Source organism: Lepidochelys kempii, chromosome 3 (genome assembly GCF_965140265.1).
Source record: "Lepidochelys kempii isolate rLepKem1 chromosome 3, rLepKem1.hap2, whole genome shotgun sequence".
NCBI classification, from domain to species: Eukaryota; Metazoa; Chordata; order Testudines; family Cheloniidae; genus Lepidochelys; species Lepidochelys kempii.
Window position 1 is genome coordinate 195,661,041 of NC_133258.1, and position 26,628 is coordinate 195,687,668.

Consider the following 26,628-nt stretch of genomic DNA (forward strand, 5'->3'; position numbering starts at 1 on the left):
AATAATGATTTGCATTTGACCAGCCCAAATGCAAACAATGTTGTACAAAGCCACGATCCCAAAATATCAATGGGAGTTGCTTTGGGCAATGGACTGAGGAAGCTACCAAGATGAGGATGGGGTGGGGTGGGAATAAAACATATGTCTGATTAGAGTGATAAGTATAAGATAATTTATTCAGTTTTATTTAATCTGAGTACTCCCTAAGCTTTATTTCTCATTTCCAAGAAGATCCTGGCAAGATGACACATTGATGTCTTTTAGGAGATTACACAGGCTTCAATGTAATATTTAAGACATGGTCTTGAAAAAATTGCTTTTTGCAGTGTCTCAGTGGAGAGCTCAGTAATTTGTTTTGTTATTGGTAGTAGGTATTACAGTGGTGACAATTTTTATTTGTTTTTCAGCTGTTCTTACAGACAGTTTCATCATCTTGTCATTTTGGGAGCAAAACAAACTCTGCTTCATTCAGTTTACAAAGAAGACAGGTTCTCCTGATGTAAACAAAAGACTGGAAAAACTCTCATCCTTGGATTTTAAGGTATAGCTGTCAATGATGTCTGTAAATACCCTAGTCACTTTATGTTATGGACCACTACTACTGTTGGGTAGAGTATTGCACAGTAAAATGCTGGTCTTTGACATAGCTCTTTACCTGCCATTCTAATCAAAATTCTTTGATTGAATTTTTGTTGCAAAGTCAGAAAATATCTAAATGGAATGGTATTTTATTACTTTTTTTAAAAAAAAAAATTGCTGTGCCAATACGGGTCCAATTTTTCATATATTTACTGTAAGATTGTTACAGTTATTTAGTTTAAAGATTGCTACAAAGTTGATTGAGGCCCAAGTAGGAGGTGTGACGTTTAATTATTCATCTGTAGAAGACCTAGAGTATGTGGATGATATTGGAGAGACTACGGGCCAACTACAGCTAATGCTGGAAGAGCTGCAAAAAACGGCAGGGTGATAAAACCAAAGCTATCCATGCCTCCTATAAAATGGAAGCTAATGACCTGCTGGCATGACAAGTAGAGGACAATGGCATTGAATGGGTGAATAGTTTTATCTGTTTGAGTAATCGGTTGACAGCAGGCACTTCTGTATCTGGAGGAGCTGCATGTTGGATCACATTAGACACATTTCAGCATCTTCAGAGGCCTCTGATTGGGTGGCAGGATGTCTAAAACTAAGATCTGAGTATTCAGTGCAGTAGTGATGGCAACACGATTGTATGGAGCAGAACCATGGCTGTTTAAAAACGGCTGAGGAGAGGAAACAAAACAGTTGTTAGTGCCAAAAATTAGGTTGATTTGATTTTTGTCACAAATGAGGAGACACTTAGATGATCCCAGCAAGCTGCAGTCTTGCACCAGCTGAGGACAAGATGACTGCAATGGTGGGGTCATGTCCAACATACAGAAGAAGGTATTCTCTTACAGAAGGTTTATAGAGCTGAGGTTGAAGGAAGCAGAGCATGAGGCCAACCATGATGAGGTTTGAGGATGCAATTCTGAGGGATTTAAGAACTGTAAATCCTCCCAGACTGACTCTTGTCAAAGGAAGAAGACTTGCAAGGGACTGTTCAAAATGGAAATCCCTTCTATATACCACCATGGATACATCATAGCCACATGAATCTGCTGCTGCTGTGTTACAATTGTTCGTAGAAGCCGTAATTCTTCCTCTAGTTACAATGCTCATTTCCTAGGCATATGGGAGAAAGGGTGGCTTTATGGGTAAAGCACTGGACTAGGACTTGGGAGATATAAGTACAGTTCCCTTGGGCAAGTGGCTTAATCTCTCTGTAACTCAGTTCCCCAGCTATAAAATGAGGATTGTGATACTCCCTTTCTCCTGGCTTTTGTCTCTTTGGATTGTAACCTCTTTGGCTTTTAGTACAATGGGGCCTTGACCTCAGCTGGGACCTGTAGGCACTAGTGCAATATAAACAATGATAATAATCCTCCAGGTTCTCTTTGAAGGCCATTAGCTTCAAACAGAAAGGTTGAAGTTTCTAATTCACTGCAAGAATAGAGGCTAGAGGCTAGAAAGATATGTAGTAAGCAAGAGGAGGGGAGTTTACACATATTACAACCTGGATAAATATTAAGGGAAACAACCTTATGCTAGCTAGTATTTTCCTCCTGATCACCTCCAGGTAATTTGTTTCCTTGTATATGAGCATTTGCATCTAGGTATCAGGCTTTTTCAAGGATGTGTTTAATTTAAGTTTTGTCATACACATTTTAACTTGCAAGGTAGGAATACTTTCTGCTAGGGTGAGTAATACATTTTCCAGGCTGTTTCAGCTCAAGGCCTCTTTTCAGCAGTGACTTGTGTTTGCGAGATTGAGCCAACCTCTGTAACATGGATTTGAGACAGTTCACTGTTCACTAGGAATTGAGCTGATACATAGTTTACTTTAAAATGATGCACACTTGTGCCTTGCCCATAGGTATTTGCTAAGGTTGCTACTTTAGAAGCAAGATTCGTGATCTCTATGCCCCTAAACTTTGGGAAACTGTAATGAGCTCATGCTTACCATGATCGTTTCCTGGTAAGGGCTATATCTCCTATGTTTGCTTTATCCTTATATATCACAGTTTTCTTCTGGATACTACTAAGCATGTTTCTGGACCTAACTGTGGTGACTGTTTTCTTAGGGAAGAAGGAAAACCTAATCTATAGAAACATCTTACTATGCTAGGAAACCAGACATACCCTCTGTGTTCCTTAATAGGGTTGTTGTGTTTTGTGGTTTGCTGACACAGCTGAGCTTCTGGAAGACTTCTATGTATGACACTAACATTGCTTTCTCTAGATCAGTGATTCTCAAACAGGGATACACGTACTCCTGGGGGTACACAGAGGTCTTCCAGGGGATACATCAAACATCTAGATATTTACCTAGTTTTACAACAGGTTACATAAAAAGCACTAGTGAAGTCAGTACACACTAAAATTTCACACAGACAGAATGAGAAAGTAAGCAATTTTTCAGTAATGGTGTGCTCTGACATTTGTATTTTTGTGTCTGATTTTGTAAACAAGTAGTTTTTAATTGGAGGTAAAACTTGGGGCACGCAAGACAAATCAGGGTCCTGAAAGGAGTACGGTAATCTGGAAAGGTTGAGAGCCATTTCTGCTCTAGAAATCAATGGGAATGACTATGGATTATGTTTTGGCCAGACCAAAAAAAAAGGCATTAGCATTTTTAATGGCATGCTCTTTTGTGTCAGGCTTACTAGTTAGGCAGCAAAATATAATTTTAATTATCTTTAAACTGCAGCAGTGTGAGCCACCACAAAGTATTATTCATCATTGTAAGACTCTTATTTCAGCTTTCTGTAGTAAAGTAACAGGGGCGGTGAGTTATATGGGCCCATGATGCCCGGGCTCCTGCAAATTCAGGGCCCAGCTCCACCAATGTTCGGGGCTGGGTGTCTCCCCTGGCCCTGCCTGCTGCCTCTGAGCGTCCCTGCCTGCCCTGGGCAGCTGGCAGCTGCCCCCTACAGCTCCGCACTGCACTCCCTCGCTGGCTGCTCCTGCTGCTGCTGCTGGCTACAACTTAAGGAGCGGCACTGGGGGCAGGCTGAGGTGGCTGCTGCACCTGCGGAGGGAGGAGGGGAGGAGGCGCATGGCAGCCCCCTTCCCCACCCGGGCAGGCGATGCTGAGTCGACTCCGAGGAGGGGTTATCCTGGCTGGACCTCCTGAGCAGCAGCCTGGGTTGGGGCTTGGGTGACTATCCTGCTGGGGGGGCCGGGAGGGCTCCCCCACCCCCGGAGCTCGCTGCTGCTGGCGGGGAGAGGGCTGGGGGAGTCCCTCCTCTCTGGCCCCCAGCTCCGGGGCAGCCTGCCTGCTGCACCCCAAACTCGTCATCTCTGGCCCAGCCCTATACTCCAAACCCCCTCCTGCATCCTAACCCCCTGTCCCAGCCCAGAACCCACTCCCTAGCAGCCAAACTCCATCCCAGAGCCTGCACCCCTCCCGCACCCAAACATCCTCCCAGAGCCTGCACCCCTCCCGCACCCAAATTCGCTCCCAGAGCCTGCTCCCCTCCCACACCCAAACATCCTCCCAGAGCCTGCACCCCTCCCGCACCCAAACATCCTCCCAGAGCCTGCTCCCCTCCCGCACCCAAACATCCTCCCAGAGCCTGCTCCCCTCCCGCACCCAAACATCCTCCCAGAGCCTGCTCCCCTCCCGCACCCAAACATCCTCCCAGAGCCTGCACCCCAAACCCTCTTCCGCACCCAAACTCCTCCCAGAGCCTTAGGCAGGTGTGGTGTGGGGGCGGGACTTAGACCTCTTCTGGGCACCACCGTAAATTATACAAACCTGCTGCCCCTATAAAGTACAAATATTCAGAACTGTACTACCTTGGTCAAACCAATGTACAATATCTAGATCACAGACACAGTAAGCAGTAGAATTGTCATCAACAATGATAAGAATCAAAGAGACTCCTAAATGGGAAATCTGGGGCACTATAACAGTGTTGCCTTCTTTTCTAAACCAGTTCCTGGACACTGACCTTATTCACAGGAGCTGGGCGCTTTGTCAGAAGGGCAGAGGAAACCAATGTAAGAAGGTTTGGTTAAAGCATAGGACTAGGACCCAGAAGTTCTCGGTTCAGTCCTTGTCTCTGCCACAGACTCCCTGTGTGACCTTGGGCTATTCACTAAATCTTTCTGTGTCTCCCTGTTGTGCCATCTCAAAGAGATGTATTAGAATTGGAAAAGATACAGAGAAGGGAAATAAAAATAATTAAGGGTAACAGAACAGCTTCCATGTGAGAAGAGATTAAAAAGACTGGGACTGTTCAGCTTGCAAAAGAGATGACTGAGGGGGGATATGATCGAGGTCTGTAAAATCATGAATGGTGTGGAGAAAGTGAATAAAGAAGTGTTATTTAGCCCTTCACGTGAAACAAGAACCAGGGCTCACCCAGTGAAATTAATAGGCAGCAAGTTTAAAACAAGCAAAAGAAAGTACTTCTTTACACAGTGCACACCTGTGGAACTCCTTGCCAGAGGATGTTGTGAAGCCAAGACTATAACAAGGTTCAAAAAAGACCTAGATAAATTCATGGAGGATAGGTCCATCAATGGCTATTATCTAAGATGGTCAGGGATGCAACCCCATGCTCTCGGTGTCCATAAGCCTCTAACTGCCAGATGACGATACTGAATGACAGAGAATGAAACACTTGATTTTCCTGTTCTGTTCATTCCCTTTGAAGAATCTGGCATTGGCCACTGTCAGAAGACAAGATACTGGGCTAGATGGACCATTGATTTTATCCAGTGTGGCCATTCTTACATTCTCATGTTCTTATTTGTAAAAGGAGGATAGTTCTGGTCCCTTTTAAATTGTAAGCTCTTTGGTACAGGGACCGTATTATACTATGTCTTTGTTTAGTGCCTGACATAATGGTGTCCAGTCTTGGTTGGCACTTCTAGGCAGTATTGTAAGTAATCGTGAGTCAGTCGGGCTTATTTTCTTCTCAGTTTTATGGATAGTTTTTTATTTTTAGCCTTAATGCTTGGAGGCAGAAAAATCGTTTTGCTTTTCTTCTGCATGTCTTTGACTAGCAGGATAGGCAGACTTGGCTTTGGAGTTTACTGTTTATCTTTGGAATGTACTCAAACTTTCTGATGAAGTATTAACTGTACAGATGTTTGGTAGTTAGCTGGAAATTTGATTTATATACAATATATACCCACGTGAATCCATCATTGTCTGCATCTTTTTCCTTTTTGAGAAGTAGCATCTTTGGTACCATCGAGACAATGACACTTTGAATAAAGATAATTGGAGCTATTATGCGAATCAACAGCACTATGTAGTCTTGGAGACTGGCAAAACATAAGACCAATTACTACCAATTCCCTATTCTCAAGAGGACTGTCAGTGTTGAAGGTGTCATCTAATATATATAAGATTTTTTTTAAAAAAAACTAATAATATCATTGTTTTTAACTGATACATGATTGGTAAAATTAGAGTACAGCACTGTAATTAATATCTGGGACGGCATTTGTGCTTGTTAGCCATAAAGTATTTTTATTTCTCGTCTAAGTATGCCTTCAGTGTGTTTTTGAATAACAAAATAAAAGCTAAGTAGTTAAGTTAGCATTCCTTGGATAAACTTTACATGTATGTCATATATTTATACTTTTAAACTGACAGAATTTGGGCAAATAAAAGTGCAGGATAAATGTACTGGAAACATTGACCCTTTATAAGTTTTCCCTTCTGTGGTTCTTTAGTCCATTTCAATTTACTCAACACTGAGGAGAGAGTACAAGGTGATAAATGTTTACTATGAGGGAACAACATTGGTAATTACTTTGATTTCAGTTCCTTTTGATGTGTATTCAGGGGATGAAGAGGTCAATAATATTATGACCATGCAAATAGAAAAGGGTTCTTTTTGACCATATAAAAAACAGCAAAGGATTATTAAAGCATTAACCTTGATTTTAATGGCCTTGGTTGAGTGGTGAGATCACAATTTGGATGAGCCTGATTATTTACTAAATACAATACATAAATGCAACGGGTTCTTAACACCCATTGCACTCTGGCATTATCGCATTACTGCCATCCTTTGTTGCTTTGCAGACAGGAATATGAAAGCAATCTGTCATGTAGTGAGACTGGCTCCAGAAGCATTTCTCTGATAAGAAGACCCCCTGCCCTTTGCTAGTGTCTGGTCCAGTAGGCTTAGCCATGCGCTTAATCCCCAGAAAGTGGTTCGATTATTGCTGACCAGCAATGGCAAGATAGTTTTTTTTTTTTTCCCCTAGCTATCAACCTTCCATTAATTCCTTAAGCAGAAATGCGGTGCAATCTATATTTCCTTGGCATGTGTCACCCAGATGGTGCACTGCTCATGTTTTCAAATAACCATGCTCCAAAATAACATAGTTTGAATAATAAATTCCACAAATCCTTCCTGAGAAATAGAGGCACAATTCTCAAGAGCTGCATAAACTTTACGCATGATGCTGTAGCTCATCCACATTATGCAGAAAAGTATATAGTCTGTTACCAAATGGGTATTTGTGGCTGGATTCCTTAATTTAGGGGGGAAATAAACATTCTCTTTTAAACATTGTGAGCTGTCTTTAATGTTTGATGATGTGTCTTAAACAGTTGCCTTCACTCCTTGGTCAGCATCACAGAACTTGTCATTTAATATGGCTGGGTTTAAATCCTGTGTAGGTCGATGCTGTCAAGTAACCATGACTGTACATTTTGGTATTGATTGGAGTCATTGCAGTAAATTCCTGCTTAACTCACATCCTTCTCCTTCCCAATCCCTTCCCCATAGATAAAATTGTGGGTGAGCATGTGTCTTTCTGTCTGGACAGAGATTTCTTACATTTAGATGTAGCGTATATGAATACATATACACACATTGTCCTCTGTGTGTATATATTTACTTGCAGTAAATGCTCCCAATATGTTGTTTTTATAACTTTAAATATTTCCTGCATTTTTTCTCCATCAGATTGCTTATATTGATATACCTGGACCAGCAAGTAGAAGGATAAAACGTCACCTGTCAATAAATTGTATCCAAGATATGGTCATTTGCTGGTGGTCACTGACTAATGACGGAGCATGGCCTTGGTCTCCTATTTCCAGTGAGAGGGACAGAGCCAACTTATTGTTATTAGGCTATGCACATGGGAGACTAGAGGTAAAGTTCTGAACTGTATCTTATTACTTAATTTTCAGATTTGCTAACAAATAAGAACAATCAACTCAAGTTTATACCTGGGGTTGAAACATGCCAGCCGTTATAAAAGCAGCAGTTCTCCAATTCATGACAAATAACTTAATATTATTAATGTATTAACATTATTTGTTTTTATTTGCACTTCAAAATTGGAATCTATGTGCAACTGAATAAGGAAATTAAATGTATATAAGAGCATGTTATAGCATTACCACTTTATAGAAAATACAGGGTAGGACAGCTAGCCTATAGAAAAACCTGTGGGGGCTGCCTGAATGCTCAAAAGTCAGAGTTTTACATTGTTTGAGATGCTATTATTTTTATAACATTTTAAAACAACATTAAGAGCACAGAAATGCACTCAAAAATAATAACAAACACTAATGCATCTACTTTGTAAACTGGTTGTGTTAAAATCATGCAGCCAACCTTTTTTACCTCTGGTGAGAGAAGCAGAGGTACAAAATTCCTAATAATAAAATCTGAATATGGTCTTCCAATTAGCCCAATAGTTTAGTAGTTCAGTCGGGGGAAGGGGAGGGTAGCACAAGGATGCAAGAATGTTTGAAAAAGTTTAAGCCAACGCAGTGTTGGGAGGTGCAAGTCAGGAGATGCTAGGTAATGAGTATAATGCTTATTTAGAATGATAGGATCTGTCCTCTTAATCTTATCTGAAGTAGAATATGAATTTATATACTAACACACAAGAAGTAAAAATCTGGGCCAAAAATTCACATATCTCAGTCCTATTTCTAACCTCAGGATATATGTAAATCCCTTATTGAGGAAGCAATTTGATTAAATCCCTTTAAAAACTCTTCAAATATCTTTAATTAAACACTAGTAACAATCAGAAATATGTAGTATGATCAACACCTTTCATCAGTGCTACATTTACTTGGCCTTTGTTTTTAGTTGCTGGCTGAGTGTTTGCTCCTTAAACTGCTGTAATTGGTAATGGACAAGACACTGAACTGGGACTCAGTTCTCTTGGGGTCTGTTCCTAGTTATGAAGGAAATGCAGTCTATTGGTCAGAGCAGGGCATCTTTCTCTGCTGTAGGCAGCAGCCAGCTTCATTTTAAAATCTTCACCTTACATAAGAAATTTGATTCAAATATTCTCAAATGGATTTAATTAACTAAAGCCTACGCATGACCTTTTCGCAATAGTCCACTCTTGTAAGCAATAGTATCTATTCCTTTATACTGGAGATGTATCAGAGTTCTAGTATCTTACAATTATTGCCTTGATAACCAGTGATCCTTATGAATTTTTCCCTTGACATTTTCTATATATATTGGAAATGTTATGGAAGAAGAAAATGTAGTTGATACAGTTTGTCTATATTATTTCTAAGGTCTGATTTCTATCACTGTGGTATTTAAGTACCAGAGTATCTAGACCGTCATAGCGAGGTACTTTCTAGCCACATTTCTTTCAGTTAGCATCCCACCATTAGTGGTCTTCTTTGACTCTTCGCTTTCCTTCTTCCCACACATCCACACTGTTGTCAAATCCTGGTGCTGCTTTCTCCACAACTTATCAAAATATGTGACCCATTCTTTCTGTCCCAACAGATAAAAAGCTTGTCCACTCCTTGGTCAGTTTCTTACAGTCTCTTCCTTTGTGGCCTCCTCTCACCCCCAGTACATCCAGAATGCAGTTTCTAAAATGATGTTCCATGCCTGTTGATCAGACCGCATCATTCTTCTTTTTGAATCTCTGCCCTGGCTCCCCCATAATTAAATGCTAGTAACAATCAGAAAACAGTCATATGATCAGGTACTGTACCATGTTTAAACTCTCATTCTCCACTCTTATCCTACGTAACTTTCGCTTCATAACTTCACCTGACTGCTATTGCAGATCTTACTGTGACCTCACTTACCTCCTTGCTCCACCAATGATGCCAGCTTTTCCATCCCCTTTGGTTTTCTCACCTTTCCATACCTTCTTCCCGATGCCCCCTATAATAGCCCTCCTAATCCAAACAGAACAGGCTCCCAGTCTCTCCGTATTCATATCTTTCCTCAAGGCCAAACCTCTCCCCAAGATGTGGTCTCGTAATATTGTCCACATGCATTGGGGAGATGTACATTGCACATACAGTGGGGTTGCTCTGGATCCTAGCAATGCTTTCTTTTAATGAGGAAAAATAGATTAAAAAAAATGTAACATCCAGTATAAAGGGGACCTTGTGAATTATGTTATATGGAGGGTTTTTTTACATGTATTAAGTCTGAGACTAAAACGTAGATAACATCCCTTTAAAAACAGGAGCAGATGCTTTCATAGAGTCTTGTGAGGGGAAATAGGAACAAATTTAAAACCTATAATAACCAAGCAGTACTTTAAATATTTTAAGTCAGATAGTACACAGTAAAAAAAAACAAAAAAAACAAAAACACCCAGAATGATAGATTGCAATTTTGTTTACTGGAGAATGCAGTTTAAGATGTACTATATTTATGTAAGGTTTTTAATAACAGTTTGCTGTACAAAATCTTTGATTGCTTTACTGTTTTTAATACAGGAACCATTTGGATGTGTTAAATTGTGTAGGATTTGGTGGGGACCAGCCCCCAAAAGAGAAATATGAAGGTGTTTTTCTTTTTAACGAGTCCATATACAAATATATTTATTCTACTCTTTTTATTGGTAACAGTGTGCATGGTCAAAAATGCTATTTAAGTTGTTCTCCTGTGGAACTGGTGCTGCTGTTTTGCTTTTAAAAATAAACAGAGGAGTGTATCTTCAAGAAATCATTTAAAACTATTTTCTTATGAATCGATAAGATCTAACATAAAATCATCCTTGGATTAAATGTTTTGTGAGAAACATGGTGAAAAAGACAACACAGACTTTATTCTGCAAATATGAATTAAGTGATAATGGTGCCAATGATCAGATGCTGTGATAGTTTCAGACATTTGTCTTACCATGTTTATTTTCACTGCAGTTGCCCTTTTTTAGAATAATTGAAATTACTCTTCATTCCTATGGAAAAAATAATTTGTCTATGAGAGAATATTATGTTTCTTTCTCCCCCAGCGACTGTCCTTAGTAGTTAGTGCTTCTGAGTTATTTTCTCTCAAACTTGTGAAATAAACATAGTTGAGCTTTTATGAGTGAGATATATCCTTTAACAATTACGGTATTTAGAAAGAAAGGTACGCTCTATGTGACTAAATAGTTGCAATACCTAGCGTAGCCATGAAGCAGAGAATGTAAAATTTTTGATGTCACGTTTGGTTAAAAGTTCAATGAATAAATATAGAACAAAGATGATGGTGATAAATTTAAAAGAAAATAAGAATAAATGTTAGGTGGAGATGTAGATGAATGAGACTGTCTATGAAACTGTCAATACAATGCAGCAAATAAGCAGTCTGTAGTTGGAGTCTTGAGTTCTTATTTAAAATGAGTTCAAAAAGAGGTTTATTTTTTCTTCCTTATGTTGTCTAGGACATTTTACCCTAGAGTGCATCACACTTCCCACTCAACATTTCTAATTAAAGTGTTTGTTGCTGTTTGGAATCTCATGGTGTGAAATTAAACTAGCAGTTTTCTAACATGCATAAAGTAAATCAAACATTTTCTCATCTAAAAGACAGACAATTCAGTCACAGAGAGCTTATTTCTCTGTTTTCTTTGTTTTCTTTTTTATCTGCTTGGTAAGCCAATTTTCTGCTTAGAATCTACTGTTTAAAACTCTTAATTCATTCAGTATGTGGGCTTTATCCTTTCCCAGTATGCTATGCAAAAGGCTGCAATTATTTCACTGTGTAAAAGTTTGCACAGAGGAGGGTGCTACTGCCTAAATAAGGTTTATTATTTTCTTTTAAACATCAGAATAAGAGAAAACTAACATAGCTCAGGTGCTTCAGTTACAAAGATGAAAAGATTTAATTCCTTAACTTCGAATGTTATGGTTTTTGAGTTTGGATTTTAGAGGGTAGAGCATACAATATCTCTCATTCTGCTGATTAGCTAATGCAGAGCATAGGCCACTGTCATGGAAAAGGAATGGAAATATGCAACACTGGTGCATGACAGCTGCTTTAATAGGGAACACATACATAAATTACAATGCAAAACATTTTAAAATACATTTACTACAATTTGTGGTGCAGTGGTTACAAAACTAAAAAGGAGTAGTTCCTTACAGAATATAAATGGTTCTACTTCATGAAAATTACCTTCAGAAATCTCCCTTTGGAGTCACAACCTGTATTGTATGAACTCTGGAACTGTGGCCAACAGCTATCCTCAGATGGGGACTGAAAACTTAGATCTATCTATGTAAAGGAGGTACTACCCTGTTCTCCTTCCCTAATTCCTGCCTTGTTTCTGTAAATTATGTGCAGCTGCCCTGCCTACTTCCCTTGAGCACCTGAGAGAACTCTAGCTCCTAACTTCCCATTCCCAGGCTGATAGACCACTACACTGTAGCCACTAACACTTCACATTTAGTCGGCATAAATGATTAGATGTGGAGTCTAGGTTAGATATCTGCTCTGGGGATGGGAGGAGAGGCAGTCTAATAGGGAGCTTAAAAAAGGGTAAAATTGTTGGGTTGTTTCCTTGTCACCTAAATTTCACATTCCTCCTTCCATTTATCTCCCTTGTTCATTAGAAGACAAAAGCACATAGGTTGCACATGCCATAACATTTTGCTCTCAGAGTTCTTGGCGTCCATGTTGGAACTCAGAGGACACCATTTTCCCTTGCATCCCCTTAATGTACTTCCAAAGTTTAATCTGTACTCTCTTTCTGTTGATGTCAATGGGCTCGGGATCAAGCCCCTGATGAGAAGGAAGAGAATACTAAGGGCCTGGAGAGCTTTAAATAGTCAAGTGAACAATCAGAATCTAAATGGAACCATTTGAAAGAGCTCTTCTGATACCTTAACAGATTTGGCCTATAATGGCTGAAACAAAACAGGACAATAAGACTACTTAAGGACGAAATATTGTCTGTGTTTTAGCTTTAGGAAATTGTAAAGCTTGGGGCTTGTCAACCTGGTTTTAGAAATCACATCCCCATGATGCGTATTGCAGCACCGTGTAGACAAGCCCTTAGATCAACACCCCTTCAAAACGCAGACATCTTAATATGTCAGATCATTGCTTTCCTCATGGTTATCCATAAACGGAGGTACCAGCCTCCCTAATTTTCCATAATCCTCCCGATTAATTTTGCAATTACATTTAAAAACTGGTAGGATTAAGTGTGTTTTGTGTCACTCAGCCCTCAGGTCAGATGAGCCCAGTGCTGTGGCTGTGGGAGGCATTATTCTCCGTCACCAGAGCCCCATGCAGTGGCGCCCGCAGCCAGGTTATATTCATATCACACGGGGTGTACCATTTTGTCAGCCAGGGTGGGTCCTTGGTCACGTTTTGAGGTCCCATGGCAGGCGGAGCTGATTCTAGGCCAGGGGCTCAAACACATGGCAGCTGTGTCACTGCTGCAGGAAGCAGAGGGCCAGGCAAAGAACGCCAGCAGTGTCTGGCAGGGACGACACACTGGTCCCCTGGCCTTCTCCTCCAGTGTGGCCAGCAGTAGCATCTGGGCCACAGGGGCTTCTCCAGGTCTGTGACACTCCAAGCAGCTGCCTGTGGTACCAGTAAGTACTCTCCACACACCCCAGTGCCACTTGCACCTGATATTGGTGCCTTCTCTTCCTGAGCCTGGCCAACACCAGGCAGCTACCTTCCCTTTCCTCAATCAGACCCCCTTCCATCCCCGCATCTCCACTTCCCCAGCTCAGCAAGCAGCTCCTTTCAGCCCCATCTCTGCTCTCCCAACCCCACCTAATGCCTCTTTCAGCCCATCTAACTGCTCCACTCCAGCACCCTGTGACCTCCCCCATCTCCCGCCCCGGTGTACCGGGAGAGAAATTTCTACATGAAGCAGTTAAAGCACAACATGCAGCCCGTAGTTTGGGCAGTGAATCTAGCACCCTAAACCCTACTAACAAAGTGAGCCAAATACGCAAAAAACTCCACGCAAAATGGTTTCAGAATTGCTTGCGCAGGAGTGAGGATATGTTCCATATCATTGTCAGACCTGGTCATGGCTATTGACGTTTCTATGTGTTTCTTCAGCTAGTACCGCTGTTGTTTTTACTCACATCCACAGAAGTCCCTCTGAAGTGTACCACAAGCATTCATGGCACTACTCCAGAGCTCCCATCTGTGTTTGGCTTTGCACTTTTGGCACTTGATGCTGCTCCAGGCCACCTCCCTGATTTTTTGCATAAATGGCCCTGGAAGTCTCAGAGCAAGGCTGGCACCTTGGTATAAACCTTTTTCATTTTATAATGTGTCGTCAGTCACATTAATATGTAATGACTGAGGTAATTGTTTTGGAAAAAAATAACCTGGAGCCTTCACCTTCTTTTCCCTCACCACCTTTCTAGGTAGCCCCAAAGTACAAATATTGCATGCCATTAATACATGTTCTGACAGTTCAGCTCAGGAACAAAATATGGGGACTTGGAGGAAAGTGTACCTTTCCCACAAACCTTCACACAACAAATCTTTGTTTGTTCAAGAAAAATGTTCAAGAAAAGTAAAGGCAAATGTGGTGCAAAAATAGCAACTCAAAAATATTCACCAATAAGTTTGCCCACTATATACCTGCGTTTAGTCATGCCTCCTCTGTATTGGTGAAGATCTCCCCATCAGAGCTTGCATATTTCGTTTAGGTCACTTTGACATATAGGTATAAGCATCCATTATTACTTGGTGACTTCTAATCAAATATAGCTTATACAACATACACTGTGTATACCATACTCCATTTTATGTGCCATTTAGGTTTGATTTAGCATCATTAAAATCAAGGGAGTTTTCCCATTGACTGGAACGGGAGCAGGATCGAGTCCCCTTGCTCAATATTGAATGGAAAGTGATGTCTCTTGTCTTTTCATCTCCTGTCCCTTTTGAATGTGCTAGTTCAAAAGACCCCTTTGAACCTGGGGGAGGCATGAAGTAGATATATAAACTATCCATTTTGCATATACCATCAGGTATCACAGAAAGCTCCAGCCCGCTTCCTTTTTCATAGCCCCTGGATTCCTGGGAGCAAATATCTCTTTCTTCCTAAGGATCAGCTGGGTGCTATTTAGGCTGTTCCAGCCCTTGCTCACAGAGCTGGACAGAAGATAATTCCTTAGTCACAGTTTTAGAGTTCTTGTATTTCCTTTACTCCAATTTAGGTCAAATGTGATTTCTGTTGCATCACCTGAGATGAATTCTCATCAAATACATTTTGAAAATCTAAGCATATTTCATTGTCTCTATTCCCTCTGTCTCCACTGCAGTAATATCTTTGAGGAGGTCCATGCTTAAGCACACTTGCCACTCTTGCCTTTTTACCCAGTATGGAAGTAACCAGAATCAATTTCTCTGACTGTTTCTCAAATATTTTCTTTTCTTTTTTTTTGCAGGCAATTTCCTACAGGTTTACAGGATTCTAATGAAAACATTATCTAGTTTCTCTGTTGCAACATCCAAAATCACTTCATTAGCCTTTACTGATCTTCTATCCAAAACATCTGTGGTGTTTATAGAGTATTCCTCTTTGCAGGCATAATATCAAAACTCACACCTCTTGTTTTATTTTGCCTATCCATTTGGTAAACACAGTTGTTGTATTGCATATAACTGACATAGCATAAAGTATTAAAATGTACCTCCTTTATGCTAATAATATTCTACATATACTCAATGTCATATAACTCCAGTTCAGCAATACATGCCCCTGGTATCTGTATATTGTTGGTCTTTAGCTTTGTTGCCCTTGGTTTACCTTGTCATTACATTCTCAATGGGTCAGTTTCAGATCTCAGTTACACTGGGGCTAATCCCAGTAACTCAACTGAAATAAACAGAAATCAAAACCAGGTGCACTGACTGCTAGATTTCAGAGTGGTAGCCATGTTAGTCTGTATCAGCAAAAAGAACAAGGAGGACATGTGGCACCTTAGAGACTAACAAATTTATTTGAGCATAATTTTCTACTGCATGCATTTGATGAAGTGGGCTTTAGCCCACAAAAGCTGATGCTCAGATAAATTTGTTAATCTGTAAGGACTCCTTTTCTTTTTACTTTGAGTTAAGTTTCAACTTTTTATATTTCTATATTTTGAGTTCTGACTGAAACACGGTGTTCCTTTTTTTTTTTTTTCCCCTCCAGGTTAATGATCTGCTCAGTCAACTAATCAGGTTTATTATCCATCTTTTTAACTGCTATTTGCATGCTGCCTGACCTAAAAAATAAGTTTTCCTGACATTTCTGCCTTTAGGGCCTCCAAAATTATTGGCAGGTCAGCAGCATTGGAATATAGTCTAAGGGGTTGCATGGGTGTAACTGAGGGAAGAGTTTGGTGGAGTCTTCCTATTTATTTCAGTGTTTATTTCAGCGTAAACCAAGACAAACAAGCTCATCCCTCTTTTTCTCCTAGGTGAACACTTTTGCTAACCTATTGGCTCTCTCTCTTTAAGAGAAATAGCTATTAATAAAGTAGGCTAGTTATTTATCTATTGCCTATTTTTCCCCATAGCTTCTCTGCTTAAGTACACACCCAGTAGCTCTTGGACATTGTTTTTTTCATCCCATTACAAGTACTTCCTGTCTTCCTGTACCCCTAGTTCTTACAATTATCCATCTGTTGTCTTTGTATCATCCTGTTTTTGTGCTCTGCCTCTAGTTTATTCAACCTGCAATTTTTACAGCTAGTCCTGTTTCTCTGTTTTCATACAGTCATTTACTCTGAATCTAAACCAGCTAGGTTTCATTCATGAACCTCTCCTCATCTTGCATTCACTATCACAGGTTTTTGATACATATTGTTTCTACCACTGCTGTACAACCAACAGTGCCCACACAGCATTTGCTCTTGCCACATCCCAGAGCAAACAATCACAAACATTTTGCTCTTGATACACTGTGTAATTTTATTAAGTTGTTGATTTTTTTTAAAGTGAATAATCAGCTATTCTTGGCATTCAGTCAGTAGCTCCTTTCCTTGTTTTCTTCTAGGAATGAGACTGTTACAGGGGTTGTCTTCTCTTGTGTCTTCTGTTCTGCTAACCTCTTAAGCTCTCTGTGTAGACAAATAATGTTCAGGCTGTGTTGTGTTATATTTTTGCCAAACAGATTACCCTTTAAAAATAAATAAAAGGTTTAAAAATCTATTTGTAACATATGATAATTTGTTTAGTTTATTGAGCTGTGAGAATATGGTATGGCTTTTATATTCTAAACTGTTAGCATTTCATTAAATATAATTGATGGATTTGTCTTGCAGAATATATATGGAGGAGTATATTTTGAAAACGGTAAAAATAGGAACGAATTGTTATAAATGACTCAAAATATTCTGGATTTTTTTTCAGGTTCTGAGTTACATCCGTACAGAATGGGATCCACTTGATGCTAGCTTTAGCACGACTCAGCCTTACCAGGTTCACACAGTGGAACACTCCATCAGCGCAGACAAAGAGCCCATGGTTGACAGCTGCATCTATGAGTGGGTTAGGAACAAAATTCAGTGCATGGCAGTCACCAGAATTCCACTAAGATCCAAGGCCATCTGTTGTTGCAGGAACATTGCAGAAGACAAGCTGCTCCTAGGCTGTGAAGATTCTTCAATAATTCTGTATGAAGCCCACCAGAGAGTGACTCGGTTAGCCCAGGCAGAACTGTTGCCTGCTTTAATAAACTGCCACCCCAGTGGAGCCATATTTGTGGTTGGCAGCTCTCAAGGGGAGCTGCAGCTTTTTGACATGGCACTGTCCCCAATTAAAATACAGCTTTTGGCAGAAGACTGCTCACCTAAAGCAACTTTGCAATTCAGTAAACGGTTTGATGTGTCTTGCAGCCTCACCCAGATACAATGGGCAGTTCCTCACACTGCGTCTGACAGGGACAACAGCATGGATGTTCATGACCTTCTGTTAATTCAGTTCGACAAAGGACCTTTAGGAGTACTTCAGTTTAAACTCGGTAAGTCACTCAGCACGTGTACTGTACATTAAGGTCTCTAGGCAATACCCCTTCTTCACCAGCTTCTCTCATTTTGAAGGATATTGCTCACTTTAATATCAAAATTGCTTATGTTCCAAATTAATTTGATGTCCCCTCATACAGTGACTAACATAATAGAAACCTGGCCTGTGACGGGGGCTCCTAGGTGCAACTACAACAAAAAAAATTATTTACACCAGAAATACAGAATCATGGTTCTTTTCTGAGTGCTTGCATATGCCCATTCCACTTTAGATGCCTTTTCACTGAAGGCAGAAAACTTTTTCCCTTACGGGTACCCATTGGGGTGGCTCATGCAGCCTCCACATGCTCAAGGGTATAAAGGGGCAGGGCTGTCCTAATCCCCCTCACTTCCTTTTCACCCCCCTTGGCCGGTAGTCAAATGTGTGTGTGAGCTTCTCACGCTCTTTCCTGTTCTCTCTTTAGAAATACTTTTTCTCGAGTTTTGTATTGTAAGTAGTATAGTTGTAGTTATAATCTTAGTCAGTGGTACTCGTTTATGAAAAATTCTTGGTTTTTATCTTATTTTTCTTCAAGCGTTTAGCTCGGTATCGGAGCTTGCCTAAATCTCTGGGATTTAAGCGCTGTTCTGGCTATAACAAGTCTATGCCTGTCAGAGATTCTCACTCTTGCTCTTTAAAGTGTTTGGGAGAAGGACCCCTGTCTCTAAGGGGTTTAAGACCATGACTGAGCAACTGAGGGAAGTTTGACTTTGAGATATCCTGATGGAAGCAGCTTTGTATCCCCCATTTGGAATCCAGCCACTTGCTACATGGGGATTGTGACTGAACTCTGCCTCAGAAGGCACCACCAGACTTGGCAGCATCCTGATGTTGAAATTTGTATGTATTTGTATTGAGATGAGGCCAGATGATGCTAAGAAGGAGTTCAGAGCTCTTGTAAGTGAAAGTCTGGAAGCAAGATCATCTTTACAGGCTGCATTGCATGCGGCAGATTCAGCAGCTCAGGTGACAGCAACAGTAGTCACTATGCATCGTGCTTCTTGGCTGTAGTCATCTGACATTGAAGTCCAACAGACAATTGAGGACTTGCCCTTTGAGGGCCCAGATTTACTTCCTGAGAAGGCAGATGAAGCTTTGCATTCTCTTAAGGATTCTTGGGTCACCCTCATGTCTTTTGGCCATTTGTACTCCAGGCCCTAAGAGAAAGTAATTCTGCCTGCAGGTCCAGCAAAGGTACCCATTCTGCCTGATAAGGCAGCTGGTTCAGTCCAGGAGATGCTATAAGTCTCAGAGGGACAGATCTCTTCCTGCCACCTTCTGCTACCTCCAAAAAATCCATAACATCTAAGTCTATTTGACTCCTTAATCGAGGCCAGTGAACCGCTCACTCTAAATTCCCCTCCCTTTGGCAGAAGGTAGTCCCACAGGTTGCTGGGACCCACATTACAACAGATTGATAGGTTCTAAGCATGGTTCAACTGGGATATACTCAGCAATTTACCCCTGTTCCCCCCTCCACCCTCTTCCTCATCCTTTTCAGGGACCATTCTCACAATACTGTATTAATTCAGGAAGGTCAGTCTCTGTTACAATTAGGGGTAAAAAAGGACTTGGGGGAATAGATTCTGTTCCCATTATTTTCTCCTTCCACAGTCCAAACGAGGCCTGAGAATATTCTCTGTGTATATATAAAGCCTGCTGCAGTTTCCACGATATGCATCTGAGGAAGTGAGCTGTAGCTCACGAAAGCTTATGCTCTAATAAATTGGTTAGTCTCTAAGGTGCCACAAGTACTCCTTTTCTTTTTGTAAAGAAGATGAAGTTTCAGATGGTAATGCTAGCATCTGTTATCCCATCCCTAGACCCCAGTGACTGGCTTGCTTCCCTTGACCTTAAAAGATGCCTATTTCCATGTGGCAAATTCACCAGAGCCACAGGAGCTTCTTAAGATTTGTTGTAGCAGATATTCATTATCAGACTACAGTCCTCTCCTTTGACCTGTCCTCAGTCCCTCAAAGTCTTCAAGAAGTGCAAGACAGTGGTTGTGGCACATCTCAGGATGGCCAGGGTCCAGGAGTACCCATATCTGGACAATTCATTAGATTAAGGTTGGTCCAGACAGCAAGTAATAGTAGCCATTGAGAAGCTCCAGTCCCTCTGTTCCTCATTGGGCCTGTTGATCAACAAGGGTGTGTCATTTCTTCTCCCTGTACAGCAAATCAAATTAATAGGAACTGTTCTCAACTCAACCAAAGCAAGAGTGTCTTTACTGCAGGCCAGGTTTTACTGCAGGCCAGGTTTCAGGCAATATTGGACCTATGCAAAGACTTCAGTGCATATCCTCGTATGACAGTGAAGAATTGTCTGAAACATCTAGATCACATGGCATCTTGTACATATGTGACTCAGCACACCAGACTTCACCTTAGAATCATGCAGAGGTGGTTGAAGTCTGACTACCATCTCTCTCATCCTCCACTGGACTTGCTGATTCACATACCTGCAAGTGTTTTGTAATCCCTGGACTGGCAGATGGATCCAGCCAGTGTATGCAATGGGTTCCTTTTGCCCAAACCCTGTCCTCCATGACCATAGTCACAGAGGCTTCATCTCTCAGTTGGCAGGGAGCTCATTTAGGGGCCTTTCAGACTCAAGATCTCTGGTCAAATTAGGATCTCTTTCTCCACATCAGTGTTCAAGAACTTTGACCTATCTGCCTGGCCTTTCCAGTGTTTCTTCCCCACATCCCAGGTTTTTCTGTAAGGATGCACATAGATAACACTGCTACAGTGTTATATGTAAACAACCAGGGTCAGATCCCTGTGCCAAGGGGCAATGAACCTCTGGTCTTTCAGCATCAGGAACAAGATTACACTCAAAGCATTTCATCTTCATGAGTCTCAGAACTGTCTGGCAGACCATCTCAGCAGATGAACCATTCAGCAAAGATATGAACAGTCCCTGAGACCTGACATAGCTAAGTCTATTTTTCAGATATGGGGAATGCCAGAAATAGACCTATTCACCACCCAACAGAACAGGAAGTGTCACCGGTTCTGTTCAAGAGCAGGTCACAGTCCAGGGTCTATGTCAGATGCCTTCTTTCTGTCCTGGAAAGGGAAACATCTTTACACTTTTCCTCCCATCCCTATGGTGCTGAGAGTTTTGAGCAAGCTCAGACATGATCACTCTATCCTAATTTCGATAGCACCAGTCACACCCCATCAGCATTCATTTTCGGACCAGGTGATCCTTTTGATACCATACTTCTCCCTCAGATTTTGGACATAGTTTTGTAGACCACAGCCAGATGCTGCGTCCCAGCTCTCCTGGCTGACACCTGACTGCTTGGATGATCAGTGGTTAACTCCCCCAGAATCCGTCTGTTCCCTTGGAATGCAAAAATATTGTTTTAAATATCAGAAAACCCTCCAGCAGGTATACTTACTTCAAGAAATGGAAGAGGTTGTCTGTGGTCCCAGCAGAAAGATACCTGACCTTCACAGGCTCCCAGTCCTCTTATTCTGGATTATCTGCTTCACCTAAAGGGAAAAAGACTTTCTGTCCATTCCCTGAGGATTCATCGGGCAGCTGTCTCCAGATACCATCCTCCTGTAACAGAAACATTTGTTTTTTCCAACTCTCTGACTCTTAAGTTCTTGAAAGGTTTGGTTTGGCTTATCTGACTTATTAGGGACTCAGTACCATCCTGAGACCTAAGTTTGGTTCTTGTGGTTTTAATGGGCCCCTCTTTTGAACCTGTAGCAACATGCTCGTTTTCTCATCTCTTCAAAGAAAGTAGCATTCAGCCAGGAGGGTAGCAGAAGTTCACACCTCAAATTTCTCACTAAAGTGGTATGGGCTTTTCATCCGAATCAGCCTATATACTTACCAACTCTTTCCCCTAAAACTTACTCTCACAAAGGTGAGGTAAAACTTCATACTTTGAACATTTGTAGGGTGTTAGCCTTTTACCAGAACAGGACTAGCTGGTTTAGAATGTCTTTACAGTTAGTTGTCTCCTTTGCTGACAGCATGAAGGTCAAGCTGTCACTTCACAGAGGATTTCTTCCTAGATTTCCTCGTATATTCATCTATGCTCAATATTGTTATGGTTCCACTACCGTAGAGTTTTATCACACTCTACAAGAGCACAAACACTGCCAGTTGCTTTTTTGGGTCACGTTCGCATCCGTGACATTTGTTCATATGTTCACTGCTCATTGTGCTTTCTCCCAAACCTCAAGAGATGATGCTAGATTTGGGAGAATGGTGTTGCAGTCCTTGCTTAGATAGACTCTGATACCCTCCTCCATCTGCAACTGTTTGTGAGTCACCCAAAGTGAATGGATGTGTGCAAGAACTCACAGAATAAAAACAGTTACATGCCTGTTTGGTAACTGTTGTTCTCCATGACCTACCCTCCTTCCCTTCTGCACTGGAATAACAGCATATACTGGCTTCCAGCGTGAAGAAACTGAGAGTGTCAGGGTGGTCCTCTCAGCTAGCAGCATGGGTGTGCAGCGGGCGCATGCAACGCCTCAACAGGTATTGCTATGGGGGAAAAATTCTCCAGCTTTGGTGCACTGATGCATGAATGGTGTGTGTGTGTGTGTCCCTCCCTCCTGTTGGGTGTTCGTCAAACCGTGCATCCCACATTTGGGCTGTGACATGTTGAGAGGTGTGGTAAAATCGACCATGAATCTGTTTAATGTTCTTCCTGACTCCAGTGTATGTGATACCCCATTTCCTTTCTTCAAAACTCTTCGTAAGAGGCAAATGCTTTTGTATATTTAAGGGTGGAGAGTCTATAAATTAACATATTCAGAGTTGTGAACCAAGGTAGAAAGTAACTAGCATTTATAGCACATTTCATCTGTAAAGCTCAAGAGTTCTGTACAAAGGCAAAGAAGCATTATTATCCCCATGGGGGTTACAAATGGAGAAACTGAGGCACAAAGATGCTAAATGACTTTCCAAAGTTATGCAGCAAGTCAGGGGATGATGCAGGAATAGAGCCCTATAGAGAGCTAATTTTCCTCTCAGGCCAGGGAGAATCAGGATTGACTCCATTCAAATCAAGAGAGTGTAAAGAGAGGAGAATCAAGTGTAAGTCTCCTGACTCTGAATTCAGTGCTGTGGCAGAGAGCCATGTCGGACGTACCTATACTGGGAAATTTCAGCATTTTTTCCCACTGCTTGTCCGGCAAGGTGAAGGTGCTAGCATTGACCTTGTTCGTGTGTTTTTACTACCATGTAAATCCCTATTGAGATCACAACAAACTCCAGCTGATTTTTTTGAGTCAGGAGGCAGTGGGAGCTAGATCCACAAAGGGACTTAGGCATTGCAGTGCCTAACTCCTAGGCACCCTTCTGCCAAGTGAAATTCTCAGCCCTGAGTTAAGCACCCTAGCTCTGTATACAGTGAGTGGAGAGAGACACATGCCTAAGATATGGATCTTCAGCAACCAGCAAGCTGAGTGGAGAGCTGCCTAAGCTAGCCAGGAGTGAAAGGCAGAGGGAAGGGGTGGGGCTTAGGGCCCAGATCCATAAAAATATTTAATGGCCTAGTCCCTACTGATCTTGGGCCTTAGGCACCTGTCTGACAGGCCACATAGATGTGCCTCCCTCCACTCAGGATCTCCAGCTGTGAAACCTGTCTTGGAGGTAGGTGCTAAGCCAGGTCAACTGTTTAAGTAGCCTATGCCCTTTCTCCCGAAAAATGATCCCAGGTTTACTGTGAGAACGCATACAGAATTGGGACCTGCGGGCAAGATGGGTAGGGGAAGGTCTAGTTTGAGAAGGCTGCCATGGCTTAGGCATAAGCTAAGTCTCCCAGCAGCACTGTGAGGTAGGACAGCTTTGCACATGCCTACTGGCAGAAAGGTAGGCACACACTGGGTTAGGTGGCAGCTGAGTGGTGGTTTTGAGAATGTCGGTGGCATCTGAATGTTGGGCGTAGGCACCTGAAGAGGCAGTTAGGCACCTAAGTACCTTGGTGGTTCTAGCCCTGAGTTTTTTGACAAGTCTGTCCATGATATCTCTGTTCCTCAATGATATTCAAGTATCCTTCTATGGAAAGAAAAAGAGACTGATTAAAAATACCGAAAACCTCCGTTTAATTGAGCAAATAGTTTCTGAAAGTGAAAGCCGACACTAAAAGTGATTCAGATAAAACAGTCTTCAAGGTGTAATGACAGATCGGTAAACTGATACCATGTGGCTTTAGCAACCAGGAAAATGTCAGATTTAGCCGTATTTTTATTGTTTAAAAAGAGCTGGCCTGATTGTCACTGTTATCCAAAAATAGTACTCAAGAAAAATGTTTGTAGATTGCCATTTATTACGAGATAATGCTGCTCCACCGTGTCCAATAGGGCTTAGCGGTTGTAAAACATCAGGCAGAACACTAATGAAAGCATCTGTTTGATGTTTTTATGCATGTTGTCCATTTAAAAAAATAAACCTCTAAATTACCTGGTGACCTGTCAAACAGAAGGCATTCTGCCCATGAATACCTTGCTTTTCTTCAGTCCTCCCTTGTGAGGTCTACTCACGACAGCTTTCCAGAAGGCACAGCTTTCCCCTTCCTATCTCTAGCTCATTTATGTTCTTACTAAGGCAAACAGGCGCTCAGTGCAGGGACTTAGAGGCCTTCCTGCTAATTGCCAGCTTGTAAACTTAATTGGACAGTCTCCCTGGGCACAGTTCCTAAATCAATTAGGCAATGAGTTGGCTCTCACCTCTTTTTCCCAGTATGTCGCTTGGAAGCGCACTACTCAAGAGAAGTCAAGCATCCAAATGGGAAGATGTTGACCTCCACAGTGGAAAGTTATCACATTTTAAAATTCATTCTGTATATTACCGTCAAATCTCTTCTACATAGAAGACCATGGTGTTCCCCCACATAGTCAGCTATGCGAGTCATAATATAAAGTCCTCTATTGCTTCAGTGTTCTCTTAGCTTTCTCTCTGCTTGCCACATTAACAAGGTGAAATACTGCACTGATTAGTCACTCTTCGTTGCTGAGATCTGCAGTTTTTTAAGGCCTCTGTTAATTAATAATTAATATACATACTAATTATAAAAAAATACATTAGAGGTGTGTGACAGAAAAACAGACATTCAGCACTCAAAGCTATCATTAACTTGCTGTGTTATGCCTATGTGGAATAGCTAATGTGCTGTGTTAGGACACGCTACTGGGAACCTCCCATCAGCAATGTCTGTGTATAACAGGATAGTTTAAAGATGCAGTTGTAGTTTCTGAGACTGCATACATGCCTGAAGTTACGTTTGTGCATAAGTACCCTGCTGAATCAATGTCTATAGCAAGAATTTCCCTGTATTTGGCTCTAAATATCTGTAAATAATGTGGCTATTATGGGTTTTTTATATACAATATGTTAGAATCAGCAGATCTATACAAAAAGAATAAAGTTTCAGGGCAATAATGATACCAATCTTGTCCTAGAGACATAGTATACTACATTAGATTTCATTAACATATAAACAAACATCTTCATCTTCCCTTCGCAATTAACATCAAGATTACTTACCTTGTGCAATACTTTAAAATATACTATAAACACTAATGAAGAATGACTACCATAACAATTAGATACTATCATTACCAGAAATATGCATGTATAAACTATGTCAATGTAAAAACAGCAATTACACAGAGAAAGTACCCATACTATAAATTCAAGTGTCAAATGTAATCTAATAGGCAAGCATGTGTTTTCTTTAAATAATACTGTAAAAATTAAAAAAGGCATTATTTTATTCTCTTTAGCAAACAAAGCCTTTCAAATGGTCTGAAAACATCAAGCATGGCGTACCAGGTTCTCCAAGCCACTGGCTGGTCATTGACATCTGGCTATACCTATTTTCCAGCTTTCTTGCTTCTTTGCTCTTGTATGCCTGTGCAAACTACACCCACAATTGAATTTAGGAAAGTTTTAGTGAGATATGGTTTTCTGCAGCTTGTCTCTGCTCTTCTCCACTGGAAGAAGGTTCTCTCCTTGCCATCCTTTGTGTCTTTGACTGCAATTCTTGGGGTCAGTTTTCTCTTTCCTACTGGTATGTTTTTCTTAAAATTGGGGTTGGGTGACAATTTTGGAACATCTGTGATAATCTTAAAATAAATTTAGTTTCCTTTTTTCCTTTACATGGAAAAAATTGACAATATATTCTCTTAGTAGATTTCAGAGATATTTTAGAAATATACTGTTTCATGGCAGAAACCATCAACTCTGACCAGACATCTGAGGTCTTAGGTAACAGTTTTAAATGTACACAGTATTTGGACCTAGTATTCAAACGAGGTACACAGCTGAGAATATTAGTCATAGTGCATATATGCTGTAGGTAGCCACATTGATGTGATCAGCTGGCTAGTCAATTATAATATAGAATGCTATTTGCTGGAGCATTCTGGGCATGTGCAAAAGTGTAGACCCGGGATTGGGAATGCATTTATAACTTCAACCTCTAGAGAACAAGAATTATACATAAATCATCTTCTTTTACAGTGGGGAGCATGATGGTCAGTTTATTTCATTTTGATAGGTATGTTAACTCTGATTTTCAGCAGTTCTTATCTATAATTGAAAGGTGCATTGGTGTTGGTGTCTGTAAAAAGATAGCTGGCCCTTTAAATGAAATCAGGCCCCACTTTTCTGTTCCAGTCCAGGTGAGTGCTAGTTTGGGATAATGAGGAGTGTGGGGCTGCCCATGGGTGTTACAAAATAAGAGACAAGCCAAAGTAAAGGGAGAGTGCAGAATCTAGAATCCTGAGAGTGAGGCCTGGTCTACACTGAAAAGTTATATCAGCATCGTTATGTCGGT

At 41.1% G+C, this 26,628-nt stretch overlaps 1 protein-coding gene across 5 annotated transcripts in view; it reads left to right on the top strand.

The window, feature by feature from the left end:
• The window catches only part of WDPCP (WD repeat containing planar cell polarity effector), a 278,133-nt gene that overhangs the window by 125,830 nt on the left and 125,675 nt on the right, over positions 1-26,628 (top strand). For all 5 annotated transcript variants that reach the window (XM_073339531.1, XM_073339528.1, XM_073339532.1 and 2 more), the window contains 3 exons: positions 408-541; positions 7,524-7,715; positions 17,160-17,769. In XM_073339531.1, coding sequence (XP_073195632.1) covers positions 408-541; positions 7,524-7,715; positions 17,160-17,769 — 936 coding nt within the window. The remainder of the gene's footprint in view (positions 1-407; positions 542-7,523; positions 7,716-17,159; positions 17,770-26,628) is intronic.